This window comes from Aptenodytes forsteri, unplaced genomic scaffold (genome assembly GCF_000699145.1).
Source record: "Aptenodytes forsteri isolate BGI_AS27 unplaced genomic scaffold, ASM69914v1 Scaffold75, whole genome shotgun sequence".
NCBI lineage: Eukaryota > Metazoa > Chordata > Aves > Sphenisciformes > Spheniscidae > Aptenodytes > Aptenodytes forsteri.
In genome coordinates, this window is record NW_008794171.1 from 1134912 (window position 1) to 1150699 (window position 15788).

General features: G+C 43.5%; 1 protein-coding gene across 1 annotated transcript in view; it reads left to right on the plus strand.

The window, feature by feature from the left end:
* The window catches only part of MAML2 (mastermind like transcriptional coactivator 2), a 171255-nt gene that overhangs the window by 92650 nt on the left and 62817 nt on the right, over positions 1-15788 (plus strand). The window contains exon 4 of the mRNA XM_009282305.2: positions 972-2423. Within this exon, the coding sequence (XP_009280580.1) occupies positions 972-2423 (1452 nt within the window). The remainder of the gene's footprint in view (positions 1-971; positions 2424-15788) is intronic.

Consider the following 15788-nt stretch of genomic DNA (forward strand, 5'->3'; position numbering starts at 1 on the left):
CCTTGTAGTCCTCCTGAGTGGCCTGCCCCTTCTTCAAGGGTCATAAACTCTCCTTTTTTTTTCTGAGTTCTGGCCAAAGCTCTCTGTTCAGCCAGGCCAGTCTTCTTCCCAGCTGGCTTGTCTTTCGGCACATGGGGACGGCCTGCTCCTGCGCCTTTAAGATTTCCTTCTTGAAGAATGTCCAGCCTTCCTGGACTCCTCTGTCCTTCAGGACTGTCTCCCAAGGGACTCTGCCAACCAGTCTCCTAAACAGGCCAAAGTCTGCCCTCTGGAAGTCCAAGGTAGCAGTTCTGCTGACCAGACCCTTGGCTGACATAACCTGACATGGCTCCAGTGGCTTCATTTTCAGTTTTGAACAAGTTAAGTTCTAACATCTTTAATTATACACATCTCTGGCCAGTATGAACCTATGTGAGATCGGGATGCCTGGATCTCATGTGGGCCATTAAAATATTTCCTAGGACTTTTGGACTCTACAGCAGTGAAAAATGGTCTTTTGGATCATATACCAAAATCATGAGAAAATCCTGCAGCACTGGAGAGGCACAAGGGCAGATTTCATGACTGCATTAGTCTCTGCTATCTAAAAATACTTTAGATCTGTCTGGCACAATTAGATGGGAGCAAATCTGGGGCAGATATGCCCTAGGCTTTGCCAGCTACAGCTCTGGCCACCTCCCTCCACTCACCCAGAGGGGAAAGGGGGTCTGTGATCAATAGGAGGCAGCAGTGCTTGAAAAATGCTAGTGGCTACAAGGACAGGGGTGGTGGTGGCAGGGAGATGTCTCACTTGCAACATATTTTCCTACAGTTCTGCATAGATTCATTGACTGAGAAAGCCCAGAGTAGCTTTCTACACTAAGCAGTGCTTACTTGCCTGTTGACTTGCAAGATCCTTCTAGCAAATAGACTACAGGTTGTTTCTTTGGTGTCATCTAATGAATTTTTTTTTTTGTCTCTGCTTCTTTCAGCTCCAAGGCTCCTTGAAGAGAAAGTTGGTGGTAAATCTGTCGCCTGTCAACAACAAGAGGCCCAATGGTGTTTCAGAGAGCTCCTTCCTCGACATTAAGAGGATAAGAGTGGGTGATAATATCTCAGTGGGACAAGGTGGACAACATGTTAACAATTGCCAAAGCCAGTCAATGTCAGGAACTATGTCTGTGGGGCAAGGATCACAAAGAAAGGCCAGCAACCTAGCAAACAATACACATGCTAGTGGGAATGGCATGTTTAATATGACTTTGAAAGAGGTAAAGAAAGAACCAGGAGAAACAATGTCCTGCAGCAAACACTTAGATGGCCAGACATCCCATGAGAACATGTTCCCTAACAGATATGGGGAAGACTCATGGGAACAAATGATGGATCTGGAGCTTCAGGAACTATTTAATGAACTGACTAACATATCAGTGCCACCAATGAGTGATCTCGAGCTCGAGAATATGATAAATGCCACAATAAAACAAGATGAGCCATTCAACATCGACCTTGGGCAGCAGAGCCAAAGGGGGCCTGTGAGATCTCTGCAGATGGATAAGATGGTGATAAAGAGCGAATATGCACCAGGCATGAATCAGGCTCCTCTGGGCTCCCCACAGGTGAGGCCTTCTTCTACAGGTCCAGCCTTCACCATGGCCACCACTGCCATGTCCACCTCTTCACCCATCCCTTCGGTGCCTCAGAGTCAAACACAGGTATCGCAGGTTTCTTCTGCGTCCAGTCGGCCATTGCCTAACTGGCAGGAGGTGTCTCATGCACAGCAGCTCAAACAGATCGCAGCCAACCGGCAGCAGCATGCCTTGATTCAGCAGCAACAGCAGCAGCAGAACCAGACGGCCAACTGGTCCACCTTGTCTCCATCAGGACCTTCCCCTGGACCCTTCGTGCAAGAGAAAATCCCCAGTCCTTCTTTTCGCCAGCAGCAGTTCAGCCCACAAAGCTCAGCAATGCTTGGGGTACCAGTGAATGGAAACCAGTCGAAAGGGATGAACAACTATGTTTATAAACCAACCACTCCCCAGAGCAATCCCATGGACATAATCATGCAACAGAAGCCTCAGGACCTCAACAGAAACTTTATCAACAGCGCTCAGCCACCACTAGAGCAGCATCATGGCAACACAAAGCCTTTGTTTCACTTTAACTCAGAGCAAACAAACCAGCAGATGCCTTCAGTTTTGGGTTCCCAAAACAAGCCTGCCCTTCTGCACTACACGCAGCAGGCACAGGGTTCAGCCCCCGTGCAACAGCCTCAGCAACAGCAGCAACAACAGCCACAACCTGCTCAGCCTCTCCCAAACCAGTCTCTTCAAAGGCCACCTACTGTACCCCTAGCAATGCAGCAAAAAATGATGCTTCAGAAAATGCAGCAAAGCCAGCAAATCTCAGGTTTGCAGTATCCAGTCCCTCAGCAGCATAGACAGGTAAGGCAAATTCCTCCTTATTTGTTACGGAATCATTCTGGTCTGAGTAGTAAAAAGGCTTTTCCAGCCTGGCCTCATTCCTCCAGGAGATGTGTACTGGTGGCAGATAATGACCATCTCAGCACATACTTCAGCAGAGCTGGTGATGGCACGTTTAGCACCTATTCAGGTATATCATGGATGCACATTTATAAGAATTTCAAGAAAGACGTGTTCATAACATATTTTCTTAACGCAATGGAGTGAATATGTCACTGATATATATTATGTAGATACTTGTCAGAAAGGTGAGATAGCAGAGCAGATGCAAGCTTATTTTGGACTCCTATCTAAGTTTTCTAGTTTACAAAAATTTAACCTCTTTTGAATGGCAAATTTTCAATGAATTCCTATGTTATCTTAGATAATGTATTTTACAACGTTAATTTTTATGCCATCGGTTTCCTCAGGGAGGCAGGGTTAGGAAATTCTGGTTTTAGATATCTTTTGACTGACATGAAAAAAATACTGTTTGCACATTTGTTATCTGTTTGGCAAAGGAAAACTAAGACTTATCCATGAGCTTTATAAACACCCATCACACTTCTGGGAATATTCTGTGGATAAAATACGTGCTTAGATATGAAGGTGAAGGTTGCCACAGATATGTCTACAATTATATACCACATGGCCAGCTCCCATGGTGTTATCATGAGACAGTGCTCTGACTTGATTGATTACTATAGCTCAGCTATGCTATGTCAAGTCACTGTGCACCAGGATCCCAAGTTTCAGACCTGCCAATTGAAGTTTGAATATGTAACCTCACTGTACCCCAGAAACTGGAAACCAGGTGCAAAACAAGTAAAACAGGTATTTGATCTTGGGACTTATAAGCCACTCTGGGGAGTTTTGGTGGGGCAAATGTCTTTCAACACAGTTGAGGGTATGGAATGGCAATGTATGTGTGGAGATCATTTGTAGATTTCTTATATGTGAAAAACAGCTGTAAGAAACTACTGAAAAGTGAAAGCCTAAGTCTTCCATAAAGTCCCAGAGAAGCAGCATTGTGAATGAATCATTCAGAACTGGAGTTTCTTGGCCAAACTGTTTGGGTGAACAGTCTGATGTTTTTAAAAAAAAGTAAATATAGTTGTATGCATGGAAACCTTTCTTCTTTTAACTCTTTTAAACTCCCTGACCAGCCAACCATGACTTTCTCCAACAGAGAATCCCTTAGCAAGAGGTGCAAGGTGAAACATTTAGGCACCTTTGGGTGGGGAGATGTTGCTTTGTTGGGAGATGCTGAAGAATGAGCATTGGCAGGAAGCAAGCACAGCTACAGCTTTGCTGTTTTACGGGAGGTCTTTGCTGGCTGTTCCTCTCCTTCTTGGGCCACCGTGTGCTCTCTTCTTAGGCTCATTTCCCCATTCTCTTAATAGACTGGCAGGGAGATGAATTTTAGCAGTTTCTTCATTCAGCCATGATGAAGCTTCCAGCAATCTGTCAGCACAGGGGAGACAGGCAGGACTTCTGCAAACACTACTATTTTTCTGAAAAAAATATGCAAGGTCACATTCTGGAAAGGAATAAAAACACTGAGAGCAACTCTGCTTGAGGCAATGTTAGCTCCTTGCTCTGTGTCCTCTTGGGCTGCTCAGGGAGGCAAGCCAACAAGATGGTACTTGGCAACGTGGCCGTAGCAGTACTTGAAAGATTTATCATGGGTGTTGTCGGATCTCTCACCTGTGCAGCCACAAGGTCTTTTGGCTTAGGGGAAACTTTCCCTAAATGAACTCTGCTAAGTGCCAAACTTCAGATATTACACCAAGGAAGGAGTTTTGCCTATCAACACAGACTTCTGCAAGTAGCTTTCCAAAGTTTCTTGTCATCTGACCACTTTCTACAGTTTTGACTGCAGGACATGGCTACCTGACCCACAGCACAGCTGAGAAGCTTAGAAGCACAGATTACGGGGCTTTTGCAGCAAGAATTATGTTGTTTCTATGCTCTAGAGAGATAACTGGACTTTTTTAGAGATCCAGTTGTTCCAAAGTTCTGCTGAAATTCAGAAAATCAGGTAGGTGTCTCTCAGTTGAGTATTCTGTAGCTGCTGGAACGATACTTAGAAATACAGGTGGTCCATAAATAGTAGGATTTTTGATTGGTTTGAACATAACTCTTCACCTGGCAATATTTATGAATTATGTGAACTCCTTTAGGGCCTGTCTGCGCAGTTGCAAGAGCCCACCAACCCCTTGGTCAGGCCTGCTTGTCCCCATAGGTCCAGTCTGAATATTAAATCAGAGTGGGAGGAGACACCCCTAACATTATATTTCAATGAAGACAACAAAGGTTAAAGCAACCTCGTGGGTCAACTCCCGATTTTAGCAATGGGGACATCACCTTATTTAGGCTGCATGGTCTTCATTCCTGGAGGCTCATCTTCCACCTCTGAGGATTCCTACACATCATTAACAGTAATGCATGATTAATCACCAGCATTTACTAATTAACTTAATGATTAATATTTATTTTACTTATTCCCTATTTCTTCATGAGGAATCAAGGTTTGATTCTGCTCGGTATCATTCAACTCCTCCTCAGATCATTATAATTGTGGACTATAAGGGCCATCTCAGTACTGGCTGGAGTGCTTTGTAGCTGGAAATGTGAGTGCACATTCATAAACGGCTGCTGTGACATTGCCACCAGATAACACTGACTGAAACACTATAAATTCACATTTTTAGCTGAACCAGCTCACCCTCTGGATTTTTAGTCCCCAAGTTTTAAGATCCCAAAAAAGCATTTGAACTTGACTTTATCAGCCCAAGCTTGCTAACTGGAAATGTAAGGCTTATAATTTCTCTGCTTGTCACATTCACTTTGTGTCAAGTCGGAGCAAACTTGTAGTGGGATTTGCTAATTAGATGTCTTTTGCCACTAGGGAAAAGTCATAAAAATGATGGAAATCATCTTGGTTTCCTGGAAGGTTGATCTGAATGAAGGTTTTGTTTGCTTCTCTGTTTTATTCTCCATTGTTGTGGGAAAGAGTCACCTTTCCATTGTCTATCAGGATGCAACATATGCACAGTCATGAAAAAAATCTTAGAATTCAACACTCTCTTTGTTTAGGGAATAATTAGAAGCTCAAAATTCTGCACAGGTTTAATCAGATTTGCAATACTTACACAGAACCTGGGCTGATGTGGGGAAAATCTGTAACTGGGCTTGGGTAGAAGTTTGAAGTCTAACTTTCCCCTTCTGAAGAAATGTAGTCCAGTCAGTGAAAGATGCTTCTGGAGTAAGACTTAAGGTTTTTGAACAAAAAACGATGTTTTTAACTAGTCTAAGAAATTCCACACATATTTTCAAAGTTTTTGATCAGCCATAAGACTTGTTCAATAAGATCCATTAGTCTTCTGTGAAGAAGTCAAAAAACAATTAAAAAAAAGAAAAAGCCTGTATCTACTAAATAAAATATTATTCATCTCCTTCTGGTTTTGACCCAAAGCCAAATTAAACTCAAAGGTTTCAAGCTGACTTTTTCTCCAAATTTTTTTATTCAACTTCATTCACGCAAGGGAGGGGAGAAAAGAAGGCTGATCTCATGAGAACAGGAACCCTAATGGAGCAAGGCCACTCTATCGTCTGCTATGTGTGGGCATGTGCCCTATTTAGTCTCAGCTTTGGGGACAAGGATAACAGAAGGGATCATGAGAGCTTCAGTGCCCACTTTACACGAACAACCAGTGGTCCTTATTTTTAAGGCTCTGGAAGCATCGGTGTTGTCTATGTAGTTACAACCCACAACAGTGTTTCCTTGTGCAGAGCTCAGGGCCTTGTTAGTCCTTGTTCCTTTATAATCGCTTTGAGGATGGGAACTTCTCCTTTTTTTCTTTTCTCTTTTTTTTTTTCCAAGAACCCAGGAATGTGGTGTGATTAGTTGCAGTTTGGGTTGTTAGTCCGTTCCTTTATAATCGCTTTGAGGATGGGAACTTCTCCTTTTTTTCTTTTCTCTTTTTTTTTTTCCAAGAACCCAGGAATGTGGTGTGATTAGTTGCAGTTTGGGGCTTTTTTTGCCCCTACTTGCCCTAATTGGGGCATGCCTTAGATCATTTTCTTCACCAGGACTTAACAGGCTCCTTTTAAATCCAACCAGTCTCCCTTCCTACTGAATACTGAGCAATCCCTTCTCCAGTACCTGCTCCAAGCATGAGTGTCCCATACATGCCTCTTGCCTCATGCTCTCCCACAGCAAGGCTTTGTATTTTGCAGCATGTGGCCAATGGCCTCTCAGGTGCTCCATGACCCAGGGACACAGCATGGCTGCATCTGGCTGGAGAGTGGCCACGGTGCAGCACTGCACCAAGGGATGTGCTATCAGTGAGGAGCTTGTGCTCAGAGGAGCTCCAGGTGCTGAGATGACCCCCCCTTGCAGGCCCCCTCCATTACACCAGCCCTTCAAATGCCCAGAAAATCAGTGCTTAACTGATACAAATGCATCACTCTTAACTATCTCCAAGGGATAGAGATGGTGTTTCAACTAACCTGGCAGCTCTGCAGAGATGCTGAGACAGAGTCTCCTCTCATTTTCTCCAGTGTAAACCCAGGGTAATTTAATTTATTTTCAGGAGAGCATAATTGGACTTAGAGCAGCATAGTAAGCAGCAGGATATGGCCTTCTACCTTTTTTTTTTAAAGCATGGGCACCATACGGATTTAATAAGAAGTGTATGTTAAACTGTCAGATTGTTAGAGTGCTATGTGAGGAAGAAGCACCAGGAGCAAAAGATCTAATGGCTTTTTTGAAAGTGCAGATAGAAAAACTCTTGTTATCGTTCACTGCTGAGCGATAACTTACACCTCTAATTTAGCCTCTGAAATTTCTCAAAGAAAATGTGTCTTCTTTGGATGATTTATATCAAAAAAGTATTTTCCTAGACCTTTGTGTTTACCACTAAAGAAGAAAAGAAGAGCACATTTTGGTGAGGCAACCTCTCTGTTTTCAAGTGTGAAGGAATTATTTTGCAAATATTTGTGAAATGAAGAGAGAAAACCTAGAGTGACTTGTGGTAATTGGTACAAACCAGGACTTAAATTTGACTTAGATCATAAATAACAGCGATTCCAGGCTTTTGGAATCTGCAATAATAGAAACTGTTCCATAGTGTAAGAAAATAACAATGTGACCTTTCTTTCAATGCTCGCTATAAAAATAATATTTGGATGACAGCTTTTCTTGATAGCTCCATTTTGGTCGCATTCCTTCATGCAAGGGCTTCTGAATTAAATATTCTGGATAAAAACTTGAGTATGTCCCAATAACCACCATCGATTGCAGGGTCATAGCTGACTTATGAACACGAAACCAGAGAGAAAATATCATAAGTTCCTGTATTGTCATGGTGGACAGTTGTCTTGGTAATGCCTTATATCATTCATGCTCAGTTTGCTGAATGAAATATATATACAATCACACTGTGGACGGCCAGTCCCTGAGGACGTTGTAATTCAAAGGCTCAGAGACACTGCCAGTTCCATAAGGTTTCTTGAACACTTTGCATAAAGTATTTACACTGGTAGAATGGCAGAATATTAGCCACTTAGGTCAAATGCTTCTGGGTTTGGGGATTTGGGACGTAGCTGAGATAGTCCCTGTTGTCTCATTTGGACTGCTTTTTGAAGGTAATTCCATGAAGATACCAATAAAAACCATCATTGCACTTGCGTGGATGAGTTCTTTGCTAATGTCAGTACACTTGAAATCTTATTTATTATTTATTAGTGTTGTGAAAGTGCCTGGGAGGTCCATTGATAGGGCAAAATGTCATTCTGTGAAGAACTGTATAAACTCGGATTAAAAATGCCCCCTGTCTCAAAGGGAGAGTTTTGATCCGGCTTCTGTAAGAATCAAAGAAAAGATGAGTTTTACATAAGGATTTTGAAGGATATCAGCTTCTACCCACCTGCGTGTCTAGAGATGTTGATTTGATCCAGGAGGCACTTCATGAGCCAGTCATTTGTCTTGGTCATGGGGAAAAATAATGCTTTTGGAGACAGGAGGCACAGTAAGGGTGCTAGCTGCTTCAGTCCTCTGATTTTACTCCACTGCCACCTGGAAGACATGAACTAGGGTAGGGAAGCAGAGAGACAGCCAAGGTGCCTGGTGTGTACATAAGAGAAGATGATGGTGGCTGCAAGAAGGAAAGGGCAGGTGAGAAGATCCACAGTGCTGGTGGCTGAGATTACAGTTTACAGGCCTGGGGTGGTGGGTAAAGTAGGGAACCATCACCAAAGACAGGATATAAGTTTGTGCTTATCAGATTAACTGGAAGGAGGTGTAACAGGACAAGACTGGGATAAGGAACTGTGAAGATGCAATGCTGACTGAGAGGCAAGGGGCCGGAGATGTTTCAGGTCTGGTTCTCTGCTACTAAGCAAGTTAGTCTGTCCTGACCTGTGATCTCATCATTAAAGATGGGATCCCTGTGAGGGCTTCTTAGCTGGTTGAAGTGAGGATTTCTGCTATTGCTGTGTGTGCATCTGAGGCCAGAGTCAAGCCCTGACTCAACTTCCTGCTGGGATTTTGGAAAGGCAGCCTGGAAAAACAATATAATTCCACAGCCATTTAGAGCTGGCATCGTGAAAAACCCTTTCCTGTAAGTTTTTGCTTGTTTGTAGGCAATTTATGAATACCTCAAGAAGTCAAGGAACAAAAAAAAATTAACAAGCCCCAGCTCCCATTTCTCTCCCTAGAGTCGTCCTATTATTTTAATTCCCTGAAGTCCTCAAGAGCAAGTCCCAGTAATTTGTCTCTCTAGGGGTTCAAAATGACGGAATATTTTAATGGCAAATATTGCTTTTACTGCTGGTGTTTTTATGGTGGAGACCTGCCCCAGGCCACAGATGACTGTCATTAAGACAGCAACAGACCCAGTAATGTTCCTTTAATCTGAGTTTTCACGGGTGAATTTACCATTTGTATGTGATGCCGATCCAGAAAATCAGCCAGATGCTCCAACAGAACTATTCCAGAACCATCTGCCTGCTTCATTTGCTGCATGCCTGTTTCTGGTAATGTACACACACAGTGTAAGAGACAGCTTTTGCCCTGAAGAATTTATAATCTAAATAAGCAAGCCAGCCAAACCTTGAGAGGAAGGAAATGTTACTGTATATTTTATATATTATTATATATTTTGGGAAAGAGAGAAGGAAGATCTCATTCAAAGCTGTTACAATCAATCCACTGGAGTTGTTGGATAAGGACACATTTACCATTGCAGAGGAATCCTCTGATAGAGTCTGGAGTTGAACCAGACCCAATGTCAGTCTCAGAGACACTATCCTTGTGTCCCAGGATAGTGCCTGAATCTATCAACCCGCATCTGCTCATCTTGACCTGACTGCCCCTTGCCCCTTGGTCTGAGAGCCTTCTCTATAGACCTAGCATCCACAGCTCTCAGCCTTCACAGCCTGTGCAGTCCCCCAGAGGAGACCTCTGGAGTAGTTACAACAGTGTTTGATACCTCTTTTTCCCTTTGTACCTATAGCTTGATGGTAAACAGCCCATTGAGGTACACCCAGCAGCTTGCCAACTCTCCAAGGGGCCTCTGAGACACCCATGAATAGGTGGACATGCCCTGACTATGCCTGAGATTCTGCTTGCCACCTTGTGTGTGGGGAAGGGGTGGGGTCTTGAGGGCAGTCTCACACCGCGTTGAACAGGCCAACCGTGTTGAGTTCGTGTCATCTTTTCAAAAACGGTCCTCACTTCTCTGTCCCCTCTGATGAGGCTCTCTTTTGTCAAGCCCCAGCTGGAATTTGAAGGGGGGCTGAGTGCCTGAAGCAGTTGGTCCATCTGAAAAGCCAAGCACCTTTCACAGAGTCTTTTAATAGTAATACTTAGCCTTGACGTAGCTGTGGAAACATGAGAGTTGAATGATTCTCCAGTTTCATAGGAAGAGGTGAGGATTTATGTGAGGTTCACATCATATCGTGAATCAGTAGAAAATGCAGAAATCAGGTAAAAGGAGGGATATTTATCTCTCTCCGTCATACCAGTTATCTATATTTAATGTTAAAGCCCTAAGCTTCCTACGTAACCAGTGAGGAAGGTGCAGCTCAGAGTACCTAAGCCAGACACTTACGTGGGGCATAACCTCATGCAGAAGACTCAGCATCCGTGAGCCCAGCTGTGCTGCTCTGCCTGCAAGACACACGCAGACTGAAACTACAGTGCATTGAATTGTGTGCCAATATGTCAACGGAAGGGGAGGACAAGGGGCTTTGGACACTCTTAGGTGAGGTTTCACAGGATGGCAGAGCTGATCTAAAGGCTAGGAGCTTCAGAAAGGGGCAAGGAGTCCTCCCCCACCCCAGCCCTGTGTCCACTCCTTCCTCTGGCACCAGCTCTGGCACTTGTCTGAGCTCTCACCAAACTGGCAGAAAACTATCCTTTTTCTCTCTCTGCTGGTTTTCTGCTCTTTCAGTGATTTTCTCCAGCTTGTGGGGTCAGACAAAGCCAACACTGGCACAAGGGCAGTAGCAGGAGCACGTAGCTGGAGGCAAGAAGCGGAAATGGGATCGCTCCTGCCAGCAGCAGCAAGTTGTTAAACTCGACTCAGGTGGCTGGTTCTGGGGAACCTGAGCTACAGGGGTGGCTGGAGAGGGAGTGGAAAGTGGACAACTGACTGCAAGAGGGAGTCTTGAGTGTGGAAGGGCAGGAACTGAAGGTAGGAGAGAATCAGGGAGCAGAAAGGTTAATGCAAGGGAAAGAAACAGTCAGGTGGGACCAGATCCAGAGTAGGACAAATGTGATGGGGCGGACAGAGGCTGGGAGGTGGTGAAGGAGTAAAGTGCAGGAAGGGTGAAGGTCCAAGGCTAGGAAGAAGCCTGGAAGACAGTAATAGAAAGTGAAAATTGGGTTTGAGTGAGGGGGTATGAGGGAGAAGGATTGGGAGCTCAGGAGAAGGAAGATGAGAGTGAGTCTGGGTGCAGGCAGAGGAGGGCAGGGGATCCAGGGGTGGGAGTAGTGTGGGAGGAAATGGGGCAGAACAGGAGCTACTGATGCACAGGGACAAGCACCTACGGTCCTTGCAAAGGGGAGAGTGGAAGGCTGATAACACTTAAAAACTGTTTCTGTATCGTGTGTCCGGAATAAGTGAAGGGGCATAAGGGGCTTGTTGTGCAGTAGTTCCCAAAGCGTCTGCAGGAAGTCTTCAGGACAGGGCAGGAAGTGCAGCTTTCCAGACCTACCTCACTCAGAGCACTTAAAATTGCCAACTGAAAGGACACAATACATATTTCAGTCCGTGCTATTCATCCTGCCAGTCTCCATCAGTCAAGGAGACAGAATAAGCAGCATACCTGTCCCACTGGAAAAAAAATAATATATCCTGTTCTCTGGTTTTCTTTCTTCAGGGGACCCTACAGCTTTTCTACCATCCCTGGCTGCAAGTGTAGCCATTGAATAACCAACACGTAGTTTACTCCTGCCTGGCAAAAGATGCACATGAGGAAGAAAGATGGAGATTGAATGGTCCTCTTAGGCCTTCATAAGAAGCTGTGTAGTCCAGCTTGTTTGAAAAGTTCCCCCTGATTGACTGATACCAAAATACTTGCAATGACCAAGGTGTGCAAATGAAGATGGTATTTCTGTGGAGTCAGTTTGTTCTGTAACCTGTAAAAGGGAGAGTATCTGAGGGCTTTCCGTAATTCTGTGAAGATGGGTTAGATGTACTCTCACAGTCTTTTCTTTTTCCAGTCCTTTCTATAATTTGCAGTGGTTGCAAGGCGGGTCACAGCCTGGCTCCCAGTGAGTGATGACTGACTAAAGGATTTAGTGCTTTGGTTCTGGTTAGAAGAGCATCCAACTTTATCCATTGAAGAACTAGTTTTCTCTGAATGACTGTAAGCTGCAATCCCAGCTAAAGCAGGCTTTGCTGGGGTGACTCCAGTCTTGTCTAGTTTCAGCTAGAATGGAAAAAAAAAGGAATGAATGGCTTTTTTTTCCTACTGGAACTGGTAAAAGACATGGGAAGACATAGGGATTAGCAGAAGTATTGGGAGCTTCACAGCCTAAGTGCAAAACAGAGTGGGAGGAGGGAGGGTGGGAGTGAGTTCTGGCTATCCATCCTTAATCCAAAGCCGCCTGCTCCTTCCCAGGCTATACTTCACTGTCATACACTTGCAAATTCGCTCCAGGAATTAAAACAGACTAACTTTAAGCTTGTTCCCAAAGCTGCAAATTTGTCCCTGCTGGGTGTTAATTTAACTGCTTCCAGGGCACCACGATGTCTACTAGTGTTCACTTTTCTTTCTTTCTTCTTTTTTTTTTTCACGCATCTGGGATTGGGAAAACTTCCAAGGCACCACACAGAAGAGTGATGAACTGACCACTTTTAACCCTTTCTGTAGCATGCCAATCATGAACTTGCCTGTCTCTCTCTCTCCAGCGTTTTCACGCTATAGCAGAGTCCACGGGCCTTGTTACACATGGGATCCACAAGCTCTAAAGTGGGTCTTGTGAGCATTTCACAGGCTGAGAATTGAGCCTTTCTTCAGCTCCATCACCCTCTGTTTTTCCTGTGAACAAACCTGGCTAAACAGTAATAACTGGACTTCAAAAATTTCCAGCAGGAAGAAACAGGTTTGGGGCAGGGAGGATTTTTTTCCAAAATACTTCTTTTTTCCTCTTGCTTTTATCTGGTGTTGCCACTTCCCAGCAGGGAGGACATTCAGTGGAGTAGTTTTGCTCACATTATGGCAAGCGATGGCCTTTTCCTGTTGTTTTTTGATTGTTGCATTTGTTCTTTAATGGCTGCATTAACTGTTTATCTGCTGCAATGACCGAACCAGAGCAAATACAAAACAATCTAGGTGTCTCATTTCCAGTCATAGCTGTTGTACTTTACCTGACTTTCTCCACTTCGTTTGCTTTCTGTCAAACAGGTTGTCTGTATGACCAGCTCACTTGTTTCACTAACATATTCCTACCAACAGCATACAGACTGGCTTTTTTGTCTTTGGCTAGGGTTTCCGAAAAAAAGCCCAAGGTACTTGAAACCCAAATTCCTCTTCCATTTTGACCTGTTGTGCAATGCCAGCCTTATGGCACATGGAGGGTGCAAAGTCTTCCTTTGCTGTCTTCCTCTCAGCCCTATCATTACTTTTAATCCTGCAGCCCTCCTTTCGTACTTCCATTCCAACAACTGTCCCTTGTCGCCATGGTTCCTCTTCAGCACCAACTCTGGGGAGCTGAAACACCATGGAGAAACATCTCACAGCCACGTGAGCTGCTTAACACAGTGAGAAAGCAGCAGTATCCATCACACCGATGCAGGAGACCCAAACGTGCCACAGTCCTTGATTTTTGGCATCTTCTCTTCTTCACATAGTGTTTTCACTGCTGAGTTTTATTTTTAAAAGAAGTAAATAACTCTCCATCCACAAATTACAGGCCTCTTTGGTAAGCATGAAATCTACTTCATGGGCTAAGTGCAGCTGTGTTGTCAAAATCTTGTTTCGTATTCAGTGTGCTATCAAGGGTGGCCTTTTTCAGAAGCAGCACTTCTCTGTGGGCCAAGCTCCAGGGCCCCAGGAAGCGTTGGAGCAGGTCTTCAGAAGGGTTTTCCATAGCCATATATATGCTGCATTAAAAAAAAACTCTTCAGATTTTTAATCCTGCCTGAAATGGTTTCTGGAGTGTTGGACTCACCACCTGAAAATACTAATGAAATTTGGTTTGTGGAGATACAATCATTCATCTCCCTATTAAGCCTGAGCTTTTTAAAGCTGTGGAGTAGGACTTATGTGTCCATAGCCAAATTATTTATGCAGATCTAGAGAATGTCATTCCAAAAACCATGTAGCTTTAACACATCTACCCCTGGTTTTTCTTCCGACAAGTTTTCCAACCAGTGCACCTAGTAACCACCTTTGAAATTGGCCACAAGTAAATTTAGGCTAGAAATTAGCAGCACATTCCTAGCAATTCGAGAAATTGTTTGGCTTTCCTGAGGAGAGTGCTGGTGGCCAAAAACCTAACTGCTTGTAAGATAAAATTTAGAATAAATGTTAGATGATATGTGACAGCAAGTTTTAAAATAAGATCCCTTTCTACTCCTCTGTTTTCATAGCAAAGACACAATATAGTCCTCTGGCTGTCGCCTCATGTGGCCCTTTCTTTGAAGGATCCAAATAAGGAGCTGTGTCAGCCACTACTAAGCAAAGTGGAGTAGACGACATGGCTAGGGACACCAGATAGACTTACAGACATTTAATTGTAGCATTCATTTAAATATATGGTCTACTGTTGTTATGAGCTCTGAGGCTATTTTCCTCCCAAAGAATCCAAAGCAAATCGAAAGCTAGTCAGTTGGTACAGTAATTGTATATAAATTTGCATATGAATCATTAATTAAAGTCAAGCTGTGGAAAAAATTAAAAAGGCTGAAAGACCTTTGGACGTTTGTGTGAAGATCACTGCACTTGATACCAGGGAATATAGAAATGTTTGGACTGTTTGCTCAAACGGGCACAATGTTAATTAATCATTTTAATCACCTTCATTATAGTCTTTCAAACAGAGGAGACTACTATGCAAAAGCAAGCCTGACAAAAACAACATACAAAACCCAGAGGCAATTGTGAGGCTACTAATTAGATAACTTTGTCCTGATATTTGCATTTGAGCCTATGGATCTGGACAACATAGTACGTTACTCTCAGGGCAAGAAGCAAGTGTGTGGCTGCTGCCCCGTGTCCTCTCGAACAATGTTTTCAAGGTGCCTCTTGGTGTCTTGCGTCCCCCAGGGTAAATATTGGGAATAGCCTTTACTGAGTTTTTCCCAAATTTTTCTTACATCTCTGGTCTTTTTGTGGCAACAAAACAATGCAGGAACTGGAATTATGCTATATAAGTTAGTGAAAAAAAAAGATGTAGAATGCTCAGATTTTGTGTTATTTTAGCCATGCAAATGCTACAAGCAAAAACTAAACCAAATTAAGTTCATGCACAAATATCAGTAGGAACACTGAGATAGTAGTGATAGCAGAAGTAATGAAATTATGTAATATGCTGCATTAAAAAAAAACTCTTCAGATTTTTAATCCTGCCTGAAATGGTTTCTGGAGTGTTGGACTCACCACCTGAAAATACTAATGAAATTTGGTTTGTGGAGATACAATCATTCATCTCCCTATTAAGCCTGAGCTTTTTAAAGCTGTGGAGTAGGACTTATGTGTCCATAGCCAAATTATTTATGCAGATCTAGAGAATGTCATTCCAAAAACCATGTAGCTTTAACACATCTACCCCTGGTTTTTCTTCCGACAAGTTTTCCAACCAGTGCACCTAGTAACCACCTTTGAAATTGG